This window comes from Astatotilapia calliptera, chromosome 3, assembly GCF_964374335.1.
Source record: "Astatotilapia calliptera chromosome 3, fAstCal68.1, whole genome shotgun sequence".
In the NCBI taxonomy this organism is placed as follows: domain Eukaryota; kingdom Metazoa; phylum Chordata; class Actinopteri; order Cichliformes; family Cichlidae; genus Astatotilapia; species Astatotilapia calliptera.
In genome coordinates this window covers 15,794,722-15,814,762 of record NC_137424.1, presented here as the reverse complement: position 1 = coordinate 15,814,762, position 20,041 = coordinate 15,794,722, and the positions used below count along the sequence as shown (strand labels likewise).

The 20,041-nt window shown below is 40.9% G+C and overlaps 3 protein-coding genes across 3 annotated transcripts in view; 2 read left to right on the top strand and 1 right to left on the bottom strand.

Annotated features, from left to right (window-relative positions):
- LOC145425230 (protein NLRC3-like) overlaps positions 1-20,041 on the top strand; it is a 611,895-nt gene that overhangs the window by 112,181 nt on the left and 479,673 nt on the right. The gene's annotated exons all lie outside the window — the stretch shown is intronic.
- On the bottom strand, positions 4,325-7,329 carry LOC113017386 (OX-2 membrane glycoprotein-like). Its single transcript, XM_080299690.1, has 3 exons — positions 7,273-7,329; positions 5,650-5,989; positions 4,325-5,557 (listed from the first exon to the last, which is right to left on the bottom strand). Exons 1-3 carry the CDS (start codon positions 7,327-7,329, stop codon positions 5,259-5,261), a joined length of 696 nt encoding a protein of 231 aa, XP_080155816.1. The 3' UTR covers positions 4,325-5,258.
- LOC145426188 (uncharacterized) lies at positions 14,556-17,836 on the top strand. Its single transcript, XM_080299744.1, has 5 exons — positions 14,556-15,703; positions 15,804-15,922; positions 16,026-16,086; positions 16,202-16,296; positions 16,407-17,836. Exons 2-5 carry the CDS (start codon positions 15,810-15,812, stop codon positions 17,773-17,775), a joined length of 1,638 nt encoding a protein of 545 aa, XP_080155870.1. The 5' UTR covers positions 14,556-15,703; positions 15,804-15,809; the 3' UTR covers positions 17,776-17,836.

The following is a 20,041-nucleotide window of genomic DNA, read 5'->3' as shown; positions in this document are numbered from 1 at the left end:
AAGTCTGACCTGCAAAGCCCGTCCACCCAGTGTCCTCCTCAGTCATGCTGGTTGCATGATTGCTGTAGAAGTGCTAAACTACTGTGACCTGATTAATTGAACTGAGCTCACACTGCAATAACTAATCAGTGAGGTGGTAGTTTAAGTACTTCATTACCAAAATGTATAAATGAAGTACATCAGAAGATGTTGGGGAAGAAGGACTTCACCGGGTGGGCCTGGACCCCCGAGGCCTGTCCCTGTGCCGACCTCGTCTGAGTCTAAAAGATTTATAAGATAGAGCTCATCAAAAGACTAAGATATGAATATAAACATGATATTTGTCAGTTTAATTTAATGTTAAGTTGAACTGGAGTTAACCAGAATCCTTTACTCTTCCAACTCCTCTACTTTGTCTAACAGTTAGCTTAGCTTAGCCTAGCCAAGTTTTCTTTGCAAAATTGCTAATTGCATGGTTTCAAATTGCAGTTTTGATTTTAAGTGGACTAATTGTTCAGACCTGCTCTGGGGCCTGTCTGAAGTATTAAATTGACATATATTTGTCTCAACACCTACGCAGGAGAACTTTTTTGTAAGTGTGAAATGGAAAATAGAAGAAGAAGTAGAGATGTGGGTGTTCCTATTTACATGTTTTTATTTTCTGTTTCTTTAGCCAAACATGTTATTTGATCAGAGCACCTGCCTGTACACCTGCTGTTAACCAAGCAGTTATTTTCAAGCTGCTACACTGATCACAAAGTCAGGACATATGAATGACAGGAAGTGTCCAGTGTCACGTACCGATATTAATGACAACAATGATGGGGCAAAGCAACATATGATGAGCATTTATTACGATATCCTGATAAATGTAATGCAGCGGGATAACTTCTACAGTTATTATGTTAGTGATGATGCCTCTTTGCTTTTCATTTATTCACAGCTTTGTGGCGTACGATGGAGTGTCAGGGCCACATTAAGATGATAACCTGCCACGGCTGCAGTACCCTCTACAACACGGCTTGTGTCGATGATTTAGTGAAGCAAACTGATCAGCTGTCTCATTGTGTCTTTTGTGTGTTTGGTTTTGTGTTTTCAATGAACTGAAAGCCCTCTTTAATGCACGAGGGTGTGACCATCCACATTCTCTCATCTGTCCAGTGTCAGCCATTCATTTTGTGCAAATGGTCAAGTCTTCCAAGTGTGCGTGCTTTTCCTTCTGAGTGCTTTTCCTTCAGCGTCTGTGTTACTCGCGTCCAGCAGATGGCAGTGTTTCACTGTCTGACGGCTGTCTGAAGCTTCAGCTGGATTATCCGTTTGCTATGTTTGCCATGTTACAGTGGGGAGGAAAAACTCCTTTTTAACAGGAATATCTAGACATGAGTGATTACTGCAGTGGGGCACTATCTGTGCTATCTATAAGAAATGTTAGCAACAATAAAACTCTGAGGATCAGGGCTCCATTTCACTCCAGTGTTCAGTGGCATTTTAAAAGAGTGAATACCGACGCTGAATGTCTTTGTAAAGCAAAAGCACTTTGTTAGCCTTTACAGAGCAAAGCTATGGATCAATGTGCAGTGAAGAAAAATCGAGGTGGCCAGTCTGTCCTTTCCTAACCAATCACAGAGCTCCTTACATTGCACCATGTGGCTAATTTGCGTTTTACTGATATTGCTGGGCTGCTGTCAATCATTTTGTCTTTATATTACAACAGAGCATTGACCTTTAACCTGTTTAATTCATACTGAGTATTTTTTTAAAAATGTATTGTCATAATAAATTCTGCCTCACTGAAACACCATTTTGCATTAGCCTCTATCACCTGACTTGTCACTGATGATATCACTGCATGAGCAGGCGAGCGGTAGCGGCGGGGGGGTGTAGGTGAAGCTCGTGAAGAACAAAATTCTGTACGAGCGGATGCAGTGAGTCCAATAACCAGGGGTAACTGGAAATAAGGTGTTGTAGGCTGGCTTCCACAGTGTAAAGAGACACTTCTCCCTCATGCTCTAACAGCTGGTAAATCAATTTAGAAGCAGAGTCGATAACGGCCTCCTGAAGCTCCCTAGGTGGGGTGACTGCCGCTGGATCCATATCTGGCTGGTCCGTACTGTCACGGCGGGTGAGGAGAGCCGTGTGAAAATAATAAATGAGGATCCAATCGCAGGCAGTAGTGGAGAAGTGAAGGTGGTTTATTGAACACAAAAATAAATATGGACAAACAGCAAATGGAGCACGAACTAAACTAGACTGGAAACAACTAAACTACAGAGCACAAACCTGGACAAGAACGAGCAGAGGAGATGGACAGCAGGGAGAACACACGGGTGAGACATGGTGGATACACAGACGCACCAGCAACTACAATGACAGAGGACACGACTTAAATACACAGAGAAACACAGGGGAATTACACACAGGTGGTGGACACAGCTGGGAATAATCACCAAGACGAGACAGAGGTCAAACTGAACACACTCACATGAGACGCAGACCTTCACAATAAAACAGGAACAAGAAACCATCACACTAAGACGCAGACTCGACATAGAGAGAGAGACAGAAAATGACACATGGAACTAAACTAAACCTGCAAAAACATGACAACTCAAAATACTGGGTCAAACTGACCCAGAACCGTGACAGACTTTCTATAATGTTTTGCTTGAGCATGTCCTGCTTTTCTGTAATGTTATTTCTACAGCCTCTTATTTCTAACCTCTTGTGTACCTCTTTTCAACCACTGGGAGGCGCTACAGCTTCATTCCTTTCACACTAAGGCAGCGGTAGGGAACTCCAGGCCTCGAGGGCCGGTGTCCCTGCAGGTTTTAGACGTTCCCTACCCCTGCACTAAGGCCTTTGAAATCTTCATTAACACTGAGCTTGAAATTTCTATCAGTCGAATGCAAAGGAGTCCTGTGGTTGTAGGACAGAGGTAGGGAACGTTAATCTGCCATCATTTAGATTATATGACAACAACCTTCAAATCTGAAGTCTCAGAAATCTGCTTCATGTACAAGTTCCTCCAATAATCAGGGCTAATATCACCAAATTGTACATAAACAGACTTTTACATGTTAAATATTTCTCAAATATGGGGAAAAAAACAATATAAAATACTATATTATTAACAAAATATCTTAAGATACAGCTACAAATTGCTTGAAACATTTGCAATGAAATATATAAAACAGCTTTATTGTCAGTGAGGACAAAGTTATAGTGATGCTGTGCTGGAGTGTTCAAAAGAAGACAGAGACATGAAGTATAAATATTGTATAATATTAAATATAAGAAAGAACAAAGTTATAAAAACATTAATAATTGAAATCTGCAACAATATTCACATAAAGTGTAAAATACAGAGTTAACTGTTTAATAGGTAAAGTTTAGGTCTTGCAGTCGAACAATGATCCCAAACACAGCAGCAAATCTACAGCAGAATAGCTGAAAAGCAAAGTGCAGACCTCAACCTGGGACATTCAGAGAGCTGTGCTTAAATAAATGCCCACAAAGCTCAAAGAACTGAAGCAACGTTGTAATGAAGAGTGGGCCAACATTCCTCCACAACAATATGAGAGACTGATAAAGTCAAGCAGAAAACAATTAGCTCACATTTGTGCTGCTAGAAGTGTTTCTAGTTATTCACAGGACTGTAGTTTGAATTTAAAGAAATGTGAAAGTGCACTGAAATTAACATAAAGTTATTGCAATTTTAAAAAAAAATCAAGAAATCTAAGAGGAAGAAACAATGTAAACCACACAATTGTTTTCCTTATATTCTCCACACGGCAATGCACATAACAGACATAAAATATTTGCATTTATCAATAGAAAATATACAATTTTTCCATAGTCATAGCCAGGCCCGATTATTGCCAAACCTGTGCTGAATCAATCACTTAAACAGGACCTGTCTGACAAAGTAGAGTAGACCAAAAGATCCTCAAAAACTACACATCATGGCGCAATCCAAGGAAATTCAGAAGCAAATAAGAAACAAAGTAATTGAGATCTCTCAGTCTGGAGATGCAACGTCAAGATGAACAGAATCCAGTTTCTGGGATCCTGAAGGAGAATGTCTGGCCATCTGTTCACGACCACAAGCTGAAGTGCACTTGATCCAAAGCACACCAACAAGTCCACCTCTAAGCAGCTTAAGTAAAACAAAAGAAAGACTTTGGAATGGCTTAGCCAAAGTTCATACGTGAATCTGATTGAGGAGCTGAGACCTTGGAAAGGTGGTTCATACTCAAAACCCCTCCAGTGTGGCTGAATTACAACAATTTTGCAAAGATGAGTGGGCAGAAATTCTTCCACCACCTCGTAAAGGACTCATTGCCAGTTATCCCAAACGCTTTATTGCAGATGTTTCTACTCAGGGTGGCCCAACCAGTTATTAGGTTTAGGGGGCAATCACTTTTTCCACACAGGGCCATAATAATGGCCGCCTTAATAATAAATGCCTTGATTTAGGAACTACTTTTAATGTTTACTTGTGCTATTTTGCAAAAAATAAAATCTCTGCAAAAACATCAAAACTGCTGACCATCTGACCTCAATATGAAATTATTAATCTTTTGACCAAAAACATTTAGATTTGTAAAAATAAAGAAACCATAGAGGAACAAACAATGTTGTTTGCTACGTTCTAACATGGCAATCTAAATAACAGTAATGCAAACATATATATTTATCAATAAAAACAGATCGCCTTTTCACTGTTACAAAAGTCAAGTACATCAATGTTTGTTCAGCTTTCATAAATGTAAGTTTATAAGTACATAGTACATTTTTTGGTCCAACTTCTTTTAATACATGCAACACATTTCAGAACATTTGGGACAGAGACAACAAAAGACTGGAAATACTTCGTAAAAATCTGGTGAAACACTTTAAAGCCAGTGGGATTAAATGGGAAACATAAAATTTAATACTAGACAAAGACCGATTGAATCATGAAGCAAAGAATTAATAACTAAATCACAAGTAGAAAATGTTATGCAGATATTATTGGATAGATTTTGGTGTAGAAAAAAATGACAAGAAATGAAAAATGAAAGTTATCTGGTCTTTTTCTTTAAAGAGTAGCCTACTGCAGAGCAGCAACACTGACAAAGACCATCATCACCAATACTGCAGCTAATACAATGATCCAGGAGGAAACTTGAAAAAGCAGGAAAAATGTGACACTGATCAAAATGAATACATCAATTATTGATCAAAGAGAAAATGCATACTAGCACAATGCATTGTTATTGCATCTCAGTTTCTCACCATCACTGATAATCTGACGTCTGCTGGACCTCAGGAATCGTCTCCATCACCTCTCTGTGAGGAGCAGAGAGCACTCGTGCTGCACATCCCACCTGTGTGCTGTGTTTACGTGAACCTGAGAGCACAGCTGTAGTGGTGACAGTGAATGTAGCGTTGGTGTTGGACACACTGACAGTGTTGTACTGTGAGAAGCTGAGGTCTTGTTGTGAGAGTGTTACAGTGGGAGCAGGTCGACCAGTGGCTGAACAGGAAACAACCCACTCTTCAGCAGAGTTTGACTCTCTGACATCAACATGCAGCTCTGTGAAGGATCAGGAGATATTGCAAGGAATATGTTGTTGAAAGGAAATCAGTTTCTAGCACATTTAAACACATTAATGCAAAAGTTCTTACCATAGACTTGGAAGCAGGTTCTACCAGTGAAGGAGCCTTCAGGATAAGTGTTAAACAGACAGTGATAGCATCCTTCATCCTGCTCCGTCACATTCCTGATGACTATGGAGCAGTTCTGTAGTCCAGTGTATTTAAACTTGACTTTATCGTTAAAGCCATCATTCACTCTCTGACCATAGTACTTGCTGTAGGTGGCAACATTTGTCTCCACATCACGTGAGATTTTCTGCCATGTGACCTGAAGGACGTCTTTAGTGTCCAAGAGCTGACAGCTGAATTCAGCATCTTCTCCCACTGCAGCCAGCACAGTCTGCTGTGTTTGGACCACTGCTGTAAAGAGCTGCATGGAGAATAACATGAGTTAGAGATGTGGAACTGAGAGGTATTGATGGGAAGGATTAAACAATAATTCGGGTCATGGAGTAGTCTGTGTTTTAGGCTCAAACAAATTGACATATGGGTACCACTTAAATGTGATGTAGACTATAAATATAAACCTGACACTCATTGTTTCATACTGTATGTTTCAGGGACATTTTCTTTCATCTATAAAAAAAAGTAAGACAATTCAGTTAGCTACCAACTAAACAAAGAAAGTCAGATAGATGTACAGATCGTGTCTATATTGGTTCTGTTGGTCCATGACCAATTCTGGAGGTCTGTACTGCATTTGAACTTTTTCAACAATTTGGAGGTCCAACCATGATTTAAGCTGGACATCAATATGGCGTTCAACATTAGAACCTTGGACTTGATGTATATTTGTTGGACATCATGTAGATATCTATGACAAGTGCAGGGAATTTAAAGGTTTAATTGAGGTCATATTTTTTATTTACAAAATATCAATATTGGGGTTACAAAACAATCCCTTCAGTGGACCAAAAATGAATTATAAAACCCATCACTTCAACATAACCAATACCAGGACTGGTATTGACTGGTAACTCATGCTACTGTAGAAATTCCCATTGATTTTCTACATTTTCCCAGAGGCCTCCCCTTCTGTGGATTACTAGTATGTCATTTATTAATTTGTGCCTCAATTATTTCAGATCAGTTATTTCACTGGGGAAGCCCTATATTGCCCACTTTCTAATTTCAGCACAGTTTGATCTTTCTCTTTAGCATGTATGTAACTTTGGTTTGTTGAGATTTTGGCATTACTTCTGTCATAAACATTCTCTCTCAGACATAACTGACTAAGATTTCTGTGGTTACCCAGAACATTTTAATAGACTTTTTGTAATCAATCAGGTCTTCAACCCCTTCTTTTTAAAATAGTGTATAAACCGTATGTATGTGTGAAAGACTGTTAATGTTTTGATAAATTGTTTATTTTAGAACAATTGGTGAGTGTGTTTAGCCACTTCACACTACTACACTTTGCTCTAAACTACATGCCTTCTCTGAACAGTATATATGTGAATGGACTGACGGATCTTTTCATTTCAAATGTTAAATAATTGTCAGTAAACTACTTATGACCTTAATGTCATAGAAAGACTGAAAGACATCCATTGAAAACAGGGTGCATAAATTTAAGGTGCCAGGCCAATATCCACCACCCTGGAAGTCCTTAACTGAGGGGGACCACATTAGGTCACAGCTGGTGCAGCTCACCACTGGCAGTGTAAGGTTATAACGGCCTTTAGGAAGGATTAGGATAAATCCAGTCATGGCTCAACAAAGACATTCATTTGTTTCATGTTGTTTTCAAAGCGGTCTGGTAAATCCAAATGACCTTTGACAGGTGCCCACATATACTGCGGGCCGAGGGTAATTCAAAACAATGTAGCAATGTACAATTTGCACTAAAACACATATATTGTGTATGTAGTGTGTGACAAAAAAGCAGCTTACCATTTATGGTTACTGAAAGAAATCTCCGTCTGTGGATCGGGTTTCCTTCGAGGCGTGAGCACCTATCAGCAGAGATTGTCCATAACCTATAGAACTCAAAGAAATATTCTCAAGTAACAGTCAAATATGCCATTCAGCGTGTTAGTTACGACGTCGGGAGCAGCTGGGAGAACAAAACGACACAGAGACTGTACGGGTTGCTTTCCCAAAACCAACTCAAAGGTTTATTCATCAGACAACAGTATATATAGAGGAAAAAGGTTCGTCTGTCAACAGATTCTCAGTTCAAACCGGTACAGACCAAATAAGGGAACGTCTTCCTGCCTTGTGAGCAAAGAAGTATCCTTTGTATAGTTTATCAGTTCAGCTACAATTTATGATCATCCCAGCAAAATACACTCCTAGACACAGAATACAGAGTTCTTTCATTAGTGAATTCTGAAACGAACCACCTGGCCTTTAACAAGCTCCTTTCTAAGAGATAAAGAAGGGAGGATGGGAGTAAGGAAGTGATCTCTGTGGCGTTTTCAACCTTGAGGTACCAGCCTGTGATTCTTACACATTAATTCTTAGGTTACAGAGAAAGAGAAAAACAACTAGTAAATGGGCCTTATTGAGTAACAGTTTTCCTGTATAATATCACTATAAAACAATATCCTGTAAATGCTACCATGGTATCAAAATATCACAACAGTTACAAGAGCCACAATTGCACCGGGTGAAACCTCAACGTTACAGAGGTTTCACTCTGGGGGCCTTGAAAGCTGGAGGTTGAACCCATACCCCCTCACCCTTGAAGAACGTTTATCATGGTTTAAGGATTTGTTTTTTATTCAGTGGTCAGACTGGAGAGCACTGCAGCGGGTGTTTAATGAGGTCGATAAGACTATCAAGAGAGACAAGGTCAACTCTTCTTATGAGAATATTAGGAAGCGTCTTGTATATGATCAGCTCGCACATGGCCCGAAGATTGGTTTACCTTCTGCCATGTTCAGGCCAAAAATCATCAAAAACCTTGAGGACAGAAAAACAAAAAAACAAAACAAAAGGTAGGTTGTCTCTGTGTGAGAGACGTTGGCATTAAACCCGATATTTTAAAAAAAATGCAATGCGTGGATTTCTTTTACAGACAACATCTGCCATATTGTGGACCGCTCAGAGTCTCCCCCTCCAGCACTGCTAATCCAGACCCCACCGACTCCGCCCCCCTCTCCAGGATGCTCACAGGACTCTGTAGGATCACACCCGTCTGAGGAAACGGAACTCAACATTAAACTCGCAACCTTCCACCTGCTGTCGACGGCACTGAATGAGTATGTGCAGGAGATATGTTATGGATGCCAATCCGGTCACCCCAGCCAGTTACAACACAGTTGCCTGTTTGAGCTGCCTGTGTTTTTCTTCGAGACCTGCTATGATGAGGTGATGGAAAAGCTCCGGACGCCCCGATTCATCCCGGCCATCCGTCTGTTTGTTTGCTCATACAGTGTCAGTGAGGCTGAAGCACAAATCATCAGCACTGCAGAGCGTCTTCTGTGTGAACTGAGATCAGTGCCGCACATTGTTTGCACCACTGATGAGAATGTCGGATACCTGCTAAATACCAATCATCACACCCGCGGAGTTAAATCAGCGCTGCTCCACATGATTGGAAACTACTGGTCTGGGAGACACAAGATTTAATGTACATCTGTTATAAAAACCTTACTGTGCACTACACAGAAAATGAAATAAAAACGTATGCTAACACTTTTTTCTGGTCATTTGTGTTTGTGTTTGGTCAGAGTGATTATGGAAAACACGCTGAGAAAAATATATCCCAACCCTGCACACCCAGGGGGTTTAGGAAGTGTAAAGAAGCTCCGTATCGCTGTCAGTGAGGCAACAGGCTTAAAGCCGTCATTACCTGACGTGGAGCGTTTTTAAAAGGAGATGACACATATACTCTTCATAAACCTGCAAGGATAGAGGACACAGAAATGCAAGGATACAGAAATAGAGTTTTGGTTAACGGGATTGACAAACAGTTTCAAGCTGATTTGGTTGACATGCGTGAATATTCTGCGGATGATGATAATGTTAGGTACTTATTGACATGCATAGATGTGTTTTCTAAGTATGCATGGGTTAGGTGCCTTGAAACCAAGACAGGACAGGCTGTTGCTGAGGCTTTTGGTGATATTCTGGGAGAGGGCCGTGTGCCTGAACAACTCCAAACAGATTTAGGGAAGGAATTTTATAATAAACATTTAAAAAACTAATGGAGCAGCATAACATCACACATTTTTCAACCTTTAGTGAAATGAAATCATGTGTGGTAGAGCGTTTTAACCGCACCTTAAAGGGGAAAATGTGGAAATACTTAACATCAGTTAACTGGCCAAGATATGTTAATGTGATCCAAGATCTTGTACAGTCCTATAACCTGTCTTATCACAGCTCTATCAAAATGACCCCACCGAGGTGTGCAAAGATAATGAGAAAGCAGTCTTTAACACCCTGTACAAAATGAAACCCCAAAAACCGGTGACTTTTAAATTTAATGTGGGCGATACAGAGAGAATATCTAAACTACGAGGCATATTCTGAAAGGGTTACCATCAGACCTACACAGACGAGTACTTTACCATAAAGGAGCGTTTAGGAAGAGACCCTCCCGTATACAAACTAGAGGATCTCACAGGAGCTGCAGTGAAAGGTGTAATTTATGAATACACAGCAGGTGACTATTGACAAAAACAAAAGGTTTCAAATAGAGAAAATACTTGGCAGAAAAAAGAGGACCGAAAAAAGTTAGCGCTGGTCAAATGGCTCGGTTGGCCTTCTCATTTGAAAATCATGGATCCCTGAAAAAGACATCGTTGAAGTGTGATTAACAGAGACGCCGCAGCTCTGCATACTTTCATTCTGCACTAGACAAAGACTGATAAAGGAAGGAAGGAATGGATAAAACGAACAACAACAACGCAGGCTTTTATGTGAGCCTCTTCTCGAATGCTTCAGCACATGTTTATCCAGGCAATAAGAAATCTAATTTTAGAACAAAGCTAGCAAAACCTGTTGTTTTAAATGAACCGTATGAGGTCGGTGTTATAGAATTTCAATACCCAAGACTATGGTTGTCTTTTCCACAATCAGATTCGCGAGTGGAAATTTATGATCCAGTCACAAATGGAGCATTGTCCATAACCGTGATTGAGCTGTCTGTGGGGCATTATGCATCTGTGGCGCAGATAATAAAACATTAAAACATAACACCGACATTAAAACACAATACAGTGAAGTTAGTAACTATGTTAGTGTTATGGGCCCTATAGGGGCACAGTTCTCACATTTAGAGGGAGACTGGCAGGAATCTTAGGATTCAAATCAGAAGACCCGTTTGTACTTCATTATAAAAACACATACGCACCACATCCTGCAGACGTATACGGCGGAAAATAGAACATTTTTATTTATGCAGATATCGTTGATTACCAGCTTGTGGGTGACGCCCATGCGCGGCTATTAAGAGCAATAAATATAACAGACGATGACCGTCGGGGAGCCATTCTTCAATTTGACAGCCCACACTACACACCAGTCTCCAAATCCTTAATCGATGACATAGAAATTGATTTGATAGACGATCAAAATCAACACATACCCTTTTTATACGGGAAGGTGTTTGTCAAACTCCACTTCCGACCCATAAGACACCATTTTTAAAAAATAAGGATGTCTGTCTACAACACAGATGAAGCAAAATATGTAAGATATTATTTAAATCAGGCTGGTGGAGAATTGAATGGTTATATTGGGACCAGCACGCAATGTGGCGCAGGTCTGGGAGGTTTGTTCAGCAGCCTGTTTAGAATTGCTGTACCGTTGTTTAAAAAAGGAGTCAGCATAGTCAAACCCCACCTAAAAAAAAGCTGCATCAGGCATAGTGTCTGATGTGATATCCAACATAACCAAGCCAACATCTACTAAACAGGATGGCAACAGCTTGTATGTGTATACACCCAAACCTTCTAAGACCCCTCCCACTGCACGCATGCGTGATACGCCGCCGCCTAAAAAGCGTAAAACGACAAAACCTGCCAGGAAAGCCACCAAACGGAGACAACCACGCGGAGTGAAAAGACCCAGAACCAGTCGTTCAAAAACTACAGCATTTGACATCTTCTAAATGGCTCTGTTACACAACCAATCAGAGAATGTCTAAAAACAGAGCTCGATCTTTTTACTGTCCCATACACACAAACGTCCATAGAGAAAACGACCTTTATTGAAATTCCACCAGTTTCTGCAATCACAGACGGAGGTCCAATCAGTTTACATCTCATCGTCCGGAGAGGATTACCTGGATCTAAACGATTCCTATATATACACACGAGTAAGAATCACAGATGCTGATGGCACAAACTTAGGCAGGGATGATTATGTAACGGAGCGGAAAGGCTGATTTTATTTCCACAGTGTTTTGTGGTTTTTGTTTTTTTGTTTTAAAGGAAGGAAACCTTCCTCAAAACGGGCAGAGCAGTGGAGCCGCCAAGGGAAAGCACACAATTTAAACTGTAAGATTAAAAATATAATTTATTATATTTAAATAGTTAAAAATGTAAAATGAATTAAAACAACCTTGGCCAAGGGGTAACACAGTAAAAATCAATAAAGCATAACATTAAAAGTCCTGTGGCCTGCGCCACGACCTAAAAGTCCCAGGGAGCTAAGAAATCCAGCAGGTGGTATAACCAAAGGAACCAGCGGAGTCCTCGCCTCCCTCTCGCACTCACGCCCCGATATGCCCGGGTGGGCAGACCTCTCAACTCCGCCCGCCGCTTCTTTAAAACTGGAAATCGGCACAGCCGTCTCGTGGCTTCCGCTGGTGCTCTCTGCGCGCTGGTGCCTCTGCGCGCTGGTGCCTGCATTAGCCAACTCTAGCCGCCTTAGAAGAAGGGAAAACCCGGCGGCGTCTCGCCGCCCTATCGATGTTTCTGTTCCGGTTGCCACCGCTTTCCTGTGGCACACCAACCGGCACCAGCCCGTCTGGGCTTGTGGCACCGCCACCGCCTGATACCGTTCACTCTCTCAGTCCTCACTCCACCATCAATCTCCTCTCTCTCGTCTCCCATCACTCTTATTGGCCTCCGGGACCTCACAGGTGTGTCGGGTTCATAATCAAGGAGGGGCGGAGACTTTCCAGGACAAGTCACCGATGAATACCATAAAACATGCAATAAAACCAAGAATAGAACACTATACAATATTAAAATATTAAAGAAAGTAAAAACAAAACCAAACATGCACAATAAAAATATCTTAGGTAACTTGTCCCTCTCCACCCCGTGACACAAACGTGGGACTTGTTAATTATCCAGGTTGCACCTTATTTAGTCAGGTAGATGTAAATTTGGGGGATCGCTTGATCAGCCAATCATCCAACACATATCCATACAGAGGCATAATAGAATGTCTTATCAATTATAATAAGCAGACTTTAGACACACAGTTCAGCAGCGCTTTATTCTGTACAGACACAGCCTCACACATGAATGATACATGTATAGAAGGGGAGAGCCAGGGTCTGGTGACCAGAGGTACTTATACAGCGAATAGCAGTATTGTTGAATTGATTGCTCCAGCACACGCAGACCTGTTTTTTCAAGAAAAATTATTACTTAATGGAATCGATCTGTCGCTGAAATTTGTGCGCTCTAAAGACGAATTTGCTCTCATGACTGGAGCTAACACCGCGTATAAAGTTAAAATCGTCCCTGCCAGCTTATTTGTGAAAAGAATCAGTGTCTCACCAAGTGTCAGGCTGGCACACGGCAAGGCGCTGCATCATGCAAATGCAAAATATGCTGTAGGCAGAGTTTCTTTAAAGACCTTCTCCACACCTGCTGGGGCAAGAATATCAACTAATTTATTTATGGGCAGGTTGCCTAAATTTGTCATCATCGCCTTCGTGGATAACGAAGCTTATCCTGGTTCTTTTACACGTAATCCATTTAATTTTAAAACTGTGATATAGAACTCATGTGTTTATACGCTGATGGACAGTCGTATCCGGCCAAACAATTCCTGTTTCAATCTGGAAGCTGATGAAGGACATTCAGGGAACGTATCATTAGTTCAAACAGGGAGCGTGAGGCTGGAAACCCGTTTCAGAAATCCGCTACCCCGAACAATGAACCTGGTGTGTTACTCTGTATTTGATTCAGTCATCCAAATATCTAATATGAGACAAGTGCTGCTGGACGACTACTAAACATTCAAAATGAATACAATAGAACTAACCAGCATTGTTAAAAGGATTAGTGACAGGGCTCATCTTCTAGGCGTCTTAGCATGTGACCAGCTGCCAACAAAGCCCATCAGATATCCATGCATGGGCATTGTGAATACAGATCCATCAGACTTACCTGGGAAGCACTGGTTGGCGTTCAATATCACAAAAGACAAGCAAGGGCACTTTTTTGACAGCTTCGGTAACTCACCTGATAAGTTTTCACCCGAGATAAAAGTTTTTCTTTTAAAAACACCGCTCGGATATTGTATTCTGGGAGACAGGTTCAGAAGGACTTTTCGGTAACCTGCGGACAACACTGTGTGCTTTTTCTATATCATGTCCAAAAAGGAGCGTCTTATTCAAGACTAATTAATATGTACAGTGATAACCTTGTTTGTAACGATGCAATGGTTTGTCATTTTGTTAACAAAATAAGACCTGTTTCTGCATGTTTTGAAAATAACTTTGATTGTGTGCAGCGCGGATACTGATTCAAGTAACAAATAATAAAAGATAACAGAAGAGAATATCGTTTCATCTGGTATTTATTTTCACCTAATGGTTAAAAACATTATTTAGTAAAAATACAATCTTTAAACATCAGCATAGAGTTCAAAAAGTAGTAAAAAGGGGAAAACTGTCATCTGTTTAACTAAACAATATAGACATAAATAAGAAAAAACACATAAGTAGTAGTATATAAAAAGGGAAACAAATGCGAGGGTAAATGATCTTTTTTTCAAGAATAAGAAAAACAAACATAATTTTAAAATTCATTAAAATTCGATCCACCCGCTTCTACTCTGCCTTGATTTTTTATGTGTGGTAAATAAGCTTTGATCGCTCAGTGACCGCTTCTTGTGCAAACCATTTGTTTCCACACTCGGGTCGCCAGTGTCGCCTTTATATTGGCTAATAGTCCTCCTCACCTCAGCATTAGGAAAAGCAGACAGAGACTTTCTCCCTCACTATGTGTTAATAGACCTCTCTGCATTGAATCACACTTGTTATTAATCTCTGTCTCTCTTCCACAGCATGCCTCTTGTCCCATCTTCGTTCTCTCACCCCAACCACTCCTGGCAGATGGCCGCCCCTCACTGAGCCTGTTACTGCCGGCGCTTCCTCCTTGTTAAAAGGGAGTTTTTTTCCACTGTCGCCAATGTGCTTGCTCATAGGGGGTCATATGATTGTTGGGTTTTTCTCCTTGTGTATATTATTTTAGAGTCTACCTTACAAAGTAAAGCACCTTGAGCCGACTGTTGTTGTGATTTGGTGCTGTATCAATAAAACTGAAGTGAATTGAAATAACATAAAAGGACATAATGCTGCAGGTTGGCTTTCTTTCTTTTCTGATTCACCAGTTTGTATGCATCTTTTCACAGGAGTGACCTAAGGACGGCTGTAGCCTACCCTTATTTACTTATATAATGAACAACATATAGTGTAATGTAGTGTAAAATAGAGTGTTTTCTTTTAATTTAATGACATAAAGCAGGGATCAAATGTTTCCATGGTGACTGTTTTAGAATTGTGTATTTTTAAATCTGCATCAGACTTGAAAAAGAGCTCATCTGTGCAAGAAAAACCATCAAGTCAGGAGTATTTTCATATCTACATTTGATCTTACACAAGTTTTGAAGAGTTTTGGAAAGTTTCTCTTCCCCAACTGTGATAGAACAGCAGCGTTTTAATGGAAGCCAGTAAAGGGATCTACAAACCCATCAGGGCATGTGACACTTTTTGTTTTTACTGCATTTTTGAAGAATTTGATGTAGTTTTAAAAAGCTGACAAACTGAGAATCAATTTAAGTTACAATGAGTAATTTCTTATTTCTTTGACAGGTGCTGTTCAACACACCCATATATAACACAGCTGTGGAGATCTGCTGGTATCTACCAGGTTACAGGGCTCAGGTAAGACCCAGATCCATCCAAACCAAAACTGAGATAAAATGTCAGGTGATTTCTGAAGACCTGGGACTGATGCTGATTAAATGTCTCCTTTTATTTTTAGATTGCAATGATGATGGAATTCCTCAGACTTCAGAAGGAAAACCAAATACCATCAAGCCTCACTGCAGAAGATATGGGAGATCTTTTGGTGGAGAGGAGCAAAGAGACAGTCAGAGAGCAGTGAGTTACTGTGACACCTACAGACCATCCACCTCACACCTGAAACTGTTTGTGCTGAAGTGTAAATGCTGAGAGAAAACCTCTCTTTTGTTTTCTTTTGAAGACTTTGGGAGTTTGAATTGGAGGGTTTGGAAGAAACAGAAGCCAAACCTCTTCTGAAACTGGTAAGACTAGAAAACTCACAAGAGTTTTAGTCATTTGGAGATCTTTTTTTTTTTTTTTACTACAATCACATAACCTCTCAACAAAACTGCAATGTAAACATGCTTTCTGTTTCAGGTGTGGGCAGTGAACACAATAAATAAAATGAGGGACATCGAGTTTCAAGCCCGGATGCTGCTGGAATTTCCAGAGGCCATACCTCCTAAATTTCAGTGAGTCACCTCTGACATAAAATCATTAACAGTCCAGCTACAGTATTTCAAAATTTCTGTTATTTTTTTAAATAGGTGTAAAAGATCATTCTTATAACTTTATTTTGCAGAACACCTAAGCTCCTCAGCAATGTCAGGAAGTACATTGACCTCCTTAAAGAGAGGCAGCAGGACGCACAAACCTCCAAACTGTTCACTGCAACAGACGTGGTGATAGAGGTGGTTCCCCATGTCCTGCATGGCTTCTGGAAGCTTCCTTCTTACCCCCTACTGAACATGTCCTCCCAAAAATTGAGCATCCTCTCCACCAGTGTGACAAAGGCCACTTTGGATCGAGTGTCCAAATCTCTCCTAACAACGGAAAACCAGGCCATCTTCTCAAGGTCCATCAGAGATGACATGGTGCAAAGTATCCTGTCTGAAGTCAGAGAGAAATATTCAGAAAAGATTCTGCTGAGCCACATTGCAAACTTTGCACCAGGACTACTCAGGGCAATTTCTGATGTAGCAAAGACGAGCATATGCCAGATCTTCCAGCCCCCTTGTGAAAGTCCAGTAGTGTCTGATGTTCTTCCAACTAAAGAACCTCATCCTGAAGGTCTGCTGAAGTCAGATGTTCTTCCCACTTCCCAACCTCCAGTTGAAAGTTCACGAATTGCTGATATTTTTTCCACTCACGAACCTCCTTCCAAAAGTTCAACAAAGGCTGATGTTTTTCCAGCTAAAGAATCTGCTCATGAAAATCTGCTGAAGTCAGATGTTGTTCCTACTAAAGAACCAAAAGGACCTGATCGTGAACGTGTTCTGAAGTCAGATATTCTCCCTACTAAAGAACCACAAGAACCTGCTTGTGAAAGTGTTCTGAAGTCAGGTGTTCTTCCTACTAAAGAACCACACGAACCTGCTCCTGAACGTGTTCTAAAGTCAGATGTTCTTCTTACTTCCGAACCTCCTTTTGAAAGTTCAACAAAGGCTGATGTTCTTCCGACTAAAGAGCCTGCTTGTAAAAATCTGCTGAAGCCAGATGTTGTTCCTCCTAAAGAACCTCAAGAACCTGCTTGGGAAAGTGTTCTGAAGTCAGATGTTCTTCCTACTTCCGAACCTCTTTTTGAAAGTTCAACAATGGCTGATATTCTTCCCACTGGAGAACCCGCTCGTGGAAGTCTGCCAAAGTCAGATGTTCCAGATGTTCATCCTACTAAAGAACCTCTCATTGAAAGTTCATCAAAGGCTGATGTTCTTCCTACTAAAGAGCCTGCTTCTGAAAGTCTGGCAACGTCTGATGATCTTCCTAGTGAGGAACTCCCTTCTGTATGTCTATCCATGTCTGAGCCAGTTGTCTCTTTTACTAATAATTCAGAGAAGTCTGACAACATTAAAATCAAGGAGAAAAAGGAGAAAAAGAAGAAAAAAAAGGGCTTCTGCCAAAAATTCAGAGCCCTGTTCTGTTGTTGCTTCAGACCCCAAGAAACTGACTGATTTTGAGAATCCAATCTGTTTGTTCTAACTCTACAAAATCAAATAAAATGATTAATCAATATTTTTTCCATGAGTCTGCATCTATGATTAAAGAATATTTTTCCTTCAGATGTTTATAAGGGTTCTCAAAATACCTCCACAAGTCCAACAATTGTTAACATATTAGTGTTGTTATCTTTAAGAGAATCTGAACTTATTCTTACTCTTAACATATCAACAGCAGTAACTGAAACCTGGAAATGAAAAAAAAATTACCAACAATTATTAACATTGCTTCACATCTTTGTTTAGTAATGGCCCAGATACACATTGGCACATAGCAGGACCTCAGTGTTTATGAGTATTCTTCCGCACTTAGGAATATTAATAAAAGGAGCATCTACATGCCACAAAGCTGATGAGAACCACACATGTCTTCCAACATCCTCAGATTTGTGTTTTACAATTAAGAGGAACTTTGCATAATGTTTGTATGCTCAAATCCTCAAAGGTCTATTATTTTTCATAGTTTGTCCTTTCAACCAAAGTTAAAAACTTCTGCGGACATCAGCAGTTTATTCTTTTGCAATCAAACTCTTAAAATTAGAACATTTCCACCAAACCTGGGTGGGTGCTGGAGCTCCAGGAAGGAAAACTCAGAAGAGGAGGAAAAACAGTCCAAAGAAACAGTTCAGGAGGCCAACCGCATGGCCATCAACTGAGACAATTCAGTTCAGGAGGCGTTTCTCCCATTGAAAATGCTACGTCCAGGTGAACAGAATCACCCTTTTGGGATTTCTACCACGTATTTATCACTAGATTTACTAAACCTGCGCAAATTTGCGTAACTTCCCTAAACCCAACACCCCCTAGAATTACTGGCTTTTTTATTTTCTGGTGCAAGTCCCGAGGTGTTAATCACCCCTGCTGAGATTTTCACAGGTCGTCAGCTCATTTCTCCTCCAGCTTTTGTTGTGCAAACCACCCATTATCCTTGAGGCCTGGCACATTTGCATTTGCTCACTCAGAGTTGCTCAGATCCAAGTCAGGCCAAACCTCTGTGTTACGGCTTTCAGAAATGCCTGCTGTATCTATACAAAATATCCCACACATTGACTGACCTGCAAATATAAAAGACACACATTCACACCTTCCTTGACTCTCAGCACAGATCTTCCATTGTTCCATTGTCACTGTGTATGTGAGGGAGTGGCATTGCTTGACTACAGCACAGTGCTGTGCATAAAAGCAGACCGACCCAGACGGGAGAATCATTTCTTGTTCGCATTTCTGAGAACGCACATCAGGATGGCCTCCGTATCACTGCCACGCAGGAAGAACCTCTCCGCGCAACAGGCTTTGGCTTTGCTTCAGAAAATGGACGAAGCAGATTCTGATGGAGGAGAGGTTTCATTTGTCCAGCAGGCCACTGATACCTCCTCAGAAGAATCTGAAAAGGAGACGGAACAAGAACCCAACATGCCGATGTAGCCAGATGGGCTACTCGCCTTCCGTTTTTTCTTCTCTCATTCTCTCTCGCTCGCTCTACCACCCTCGCTCTCTTTCCGCTGCACTCGCTCCTTGTATCAGGTGATCGGGTTAATTGGGAACCCACCTGCACATTGATTGCAGGGCGGCGCTAGCCCGTATAAAGCTAAGCCGATGTTTTGTTGGATTAATCCCTCCTGAGCTTCTGGTGCGATACAGCAGTAAATGCTGGCGTACTGCGACGGACTGGATCCTATTATACAACAGAAAGGACAAAGTGTGGCTCTAACAGCTGTTGAACGCACACAGACTGTGATGTTCTCCACACGTCACCCATCGCTCTGCACTTTTCGAGCATCCAACTGTTTTTCTGCTACATAACATCACTGCAGGAGAAAAACAACGGACAGACAGACAGCACAGTGTGACACGAGCAGGTCAGACCACCTGTGTGATCTCATGAGTCTGTGAGGATATGAGGCATCTTATGGTATCAAAGCCCTGGAGTCTGTCAAACATGGCTACATGTAAACACTGCTACATGTTAGGTGAGCTAACATTTAACTGACTGCACTTTTTTTCAGTCTCAGTTTAGGTCATTTATGTCCTTACTGCGAATCACTGAAAGGCAAAGCTGGCTTTTATCGCTCTGATGTTACGCACATCATGCAGCACAGATTCATCTCTGATCACAAGACTCATGTTTCAAAATAAAAGCGAGCTAAGGCTTGAAAAGAGGACGACGACTTTATGACAATCGCAGAGAAAAGAGCAACGAAACGATTTAAAACTTGATGAA

What these genes read in the sequence shown, in the direction of transcription:
- LOC113017386 (XM_080299690.1), bottom strand. Translation starts at nt 7,329, where the DNA reads ATGACTGGATTTATCCTAATCCTTCCTAAAGGCCGTTATAACCTTACA. An exon ending in ATAACCTTACACTGCCAGTG is followed by an intron (nt 5,990 to 7,272) that starts GTGAGCTGCACC and finishes TTCTCCATGCAG; the next exon opens with CTCTTTACAGCAGTGGTCCA. An exon ending in AACCTGCTTCCAAGTCTATG is followed by an intron (nt 5,558 to 5,649) that starts GTAAGAACTTTT and finishes GATCCTTCACAG; the next exon opens with AGCTGCATGTTGATGTCAGA.
- LOC145426188 (XM_080299744.1), top strand. Translation starts at nt 15,810, where the DNA reads ATGATGATGGAATTCCTCAGACTTCAGAAGGAAAACCAAATACCATCA. An exon ending in AAAGAGACAGTCAGAGAGCA is followed by an intron (nt 15,923 to 16,025) that starts GTGAGTTACTGT and finishes TTTCTTTTGAAG; the next exon opens with ACTTTGGGAGTTTGAATTGG. An exon ending in GCCATACCTCCTAAATTTCA is followed by an intron (nt 16,297 to 16,406) that starts GTGAGTCACCTC and finishes TTTATTTTGCAG; the next exon opens with AACACCTAAGCTCCTCAGCA.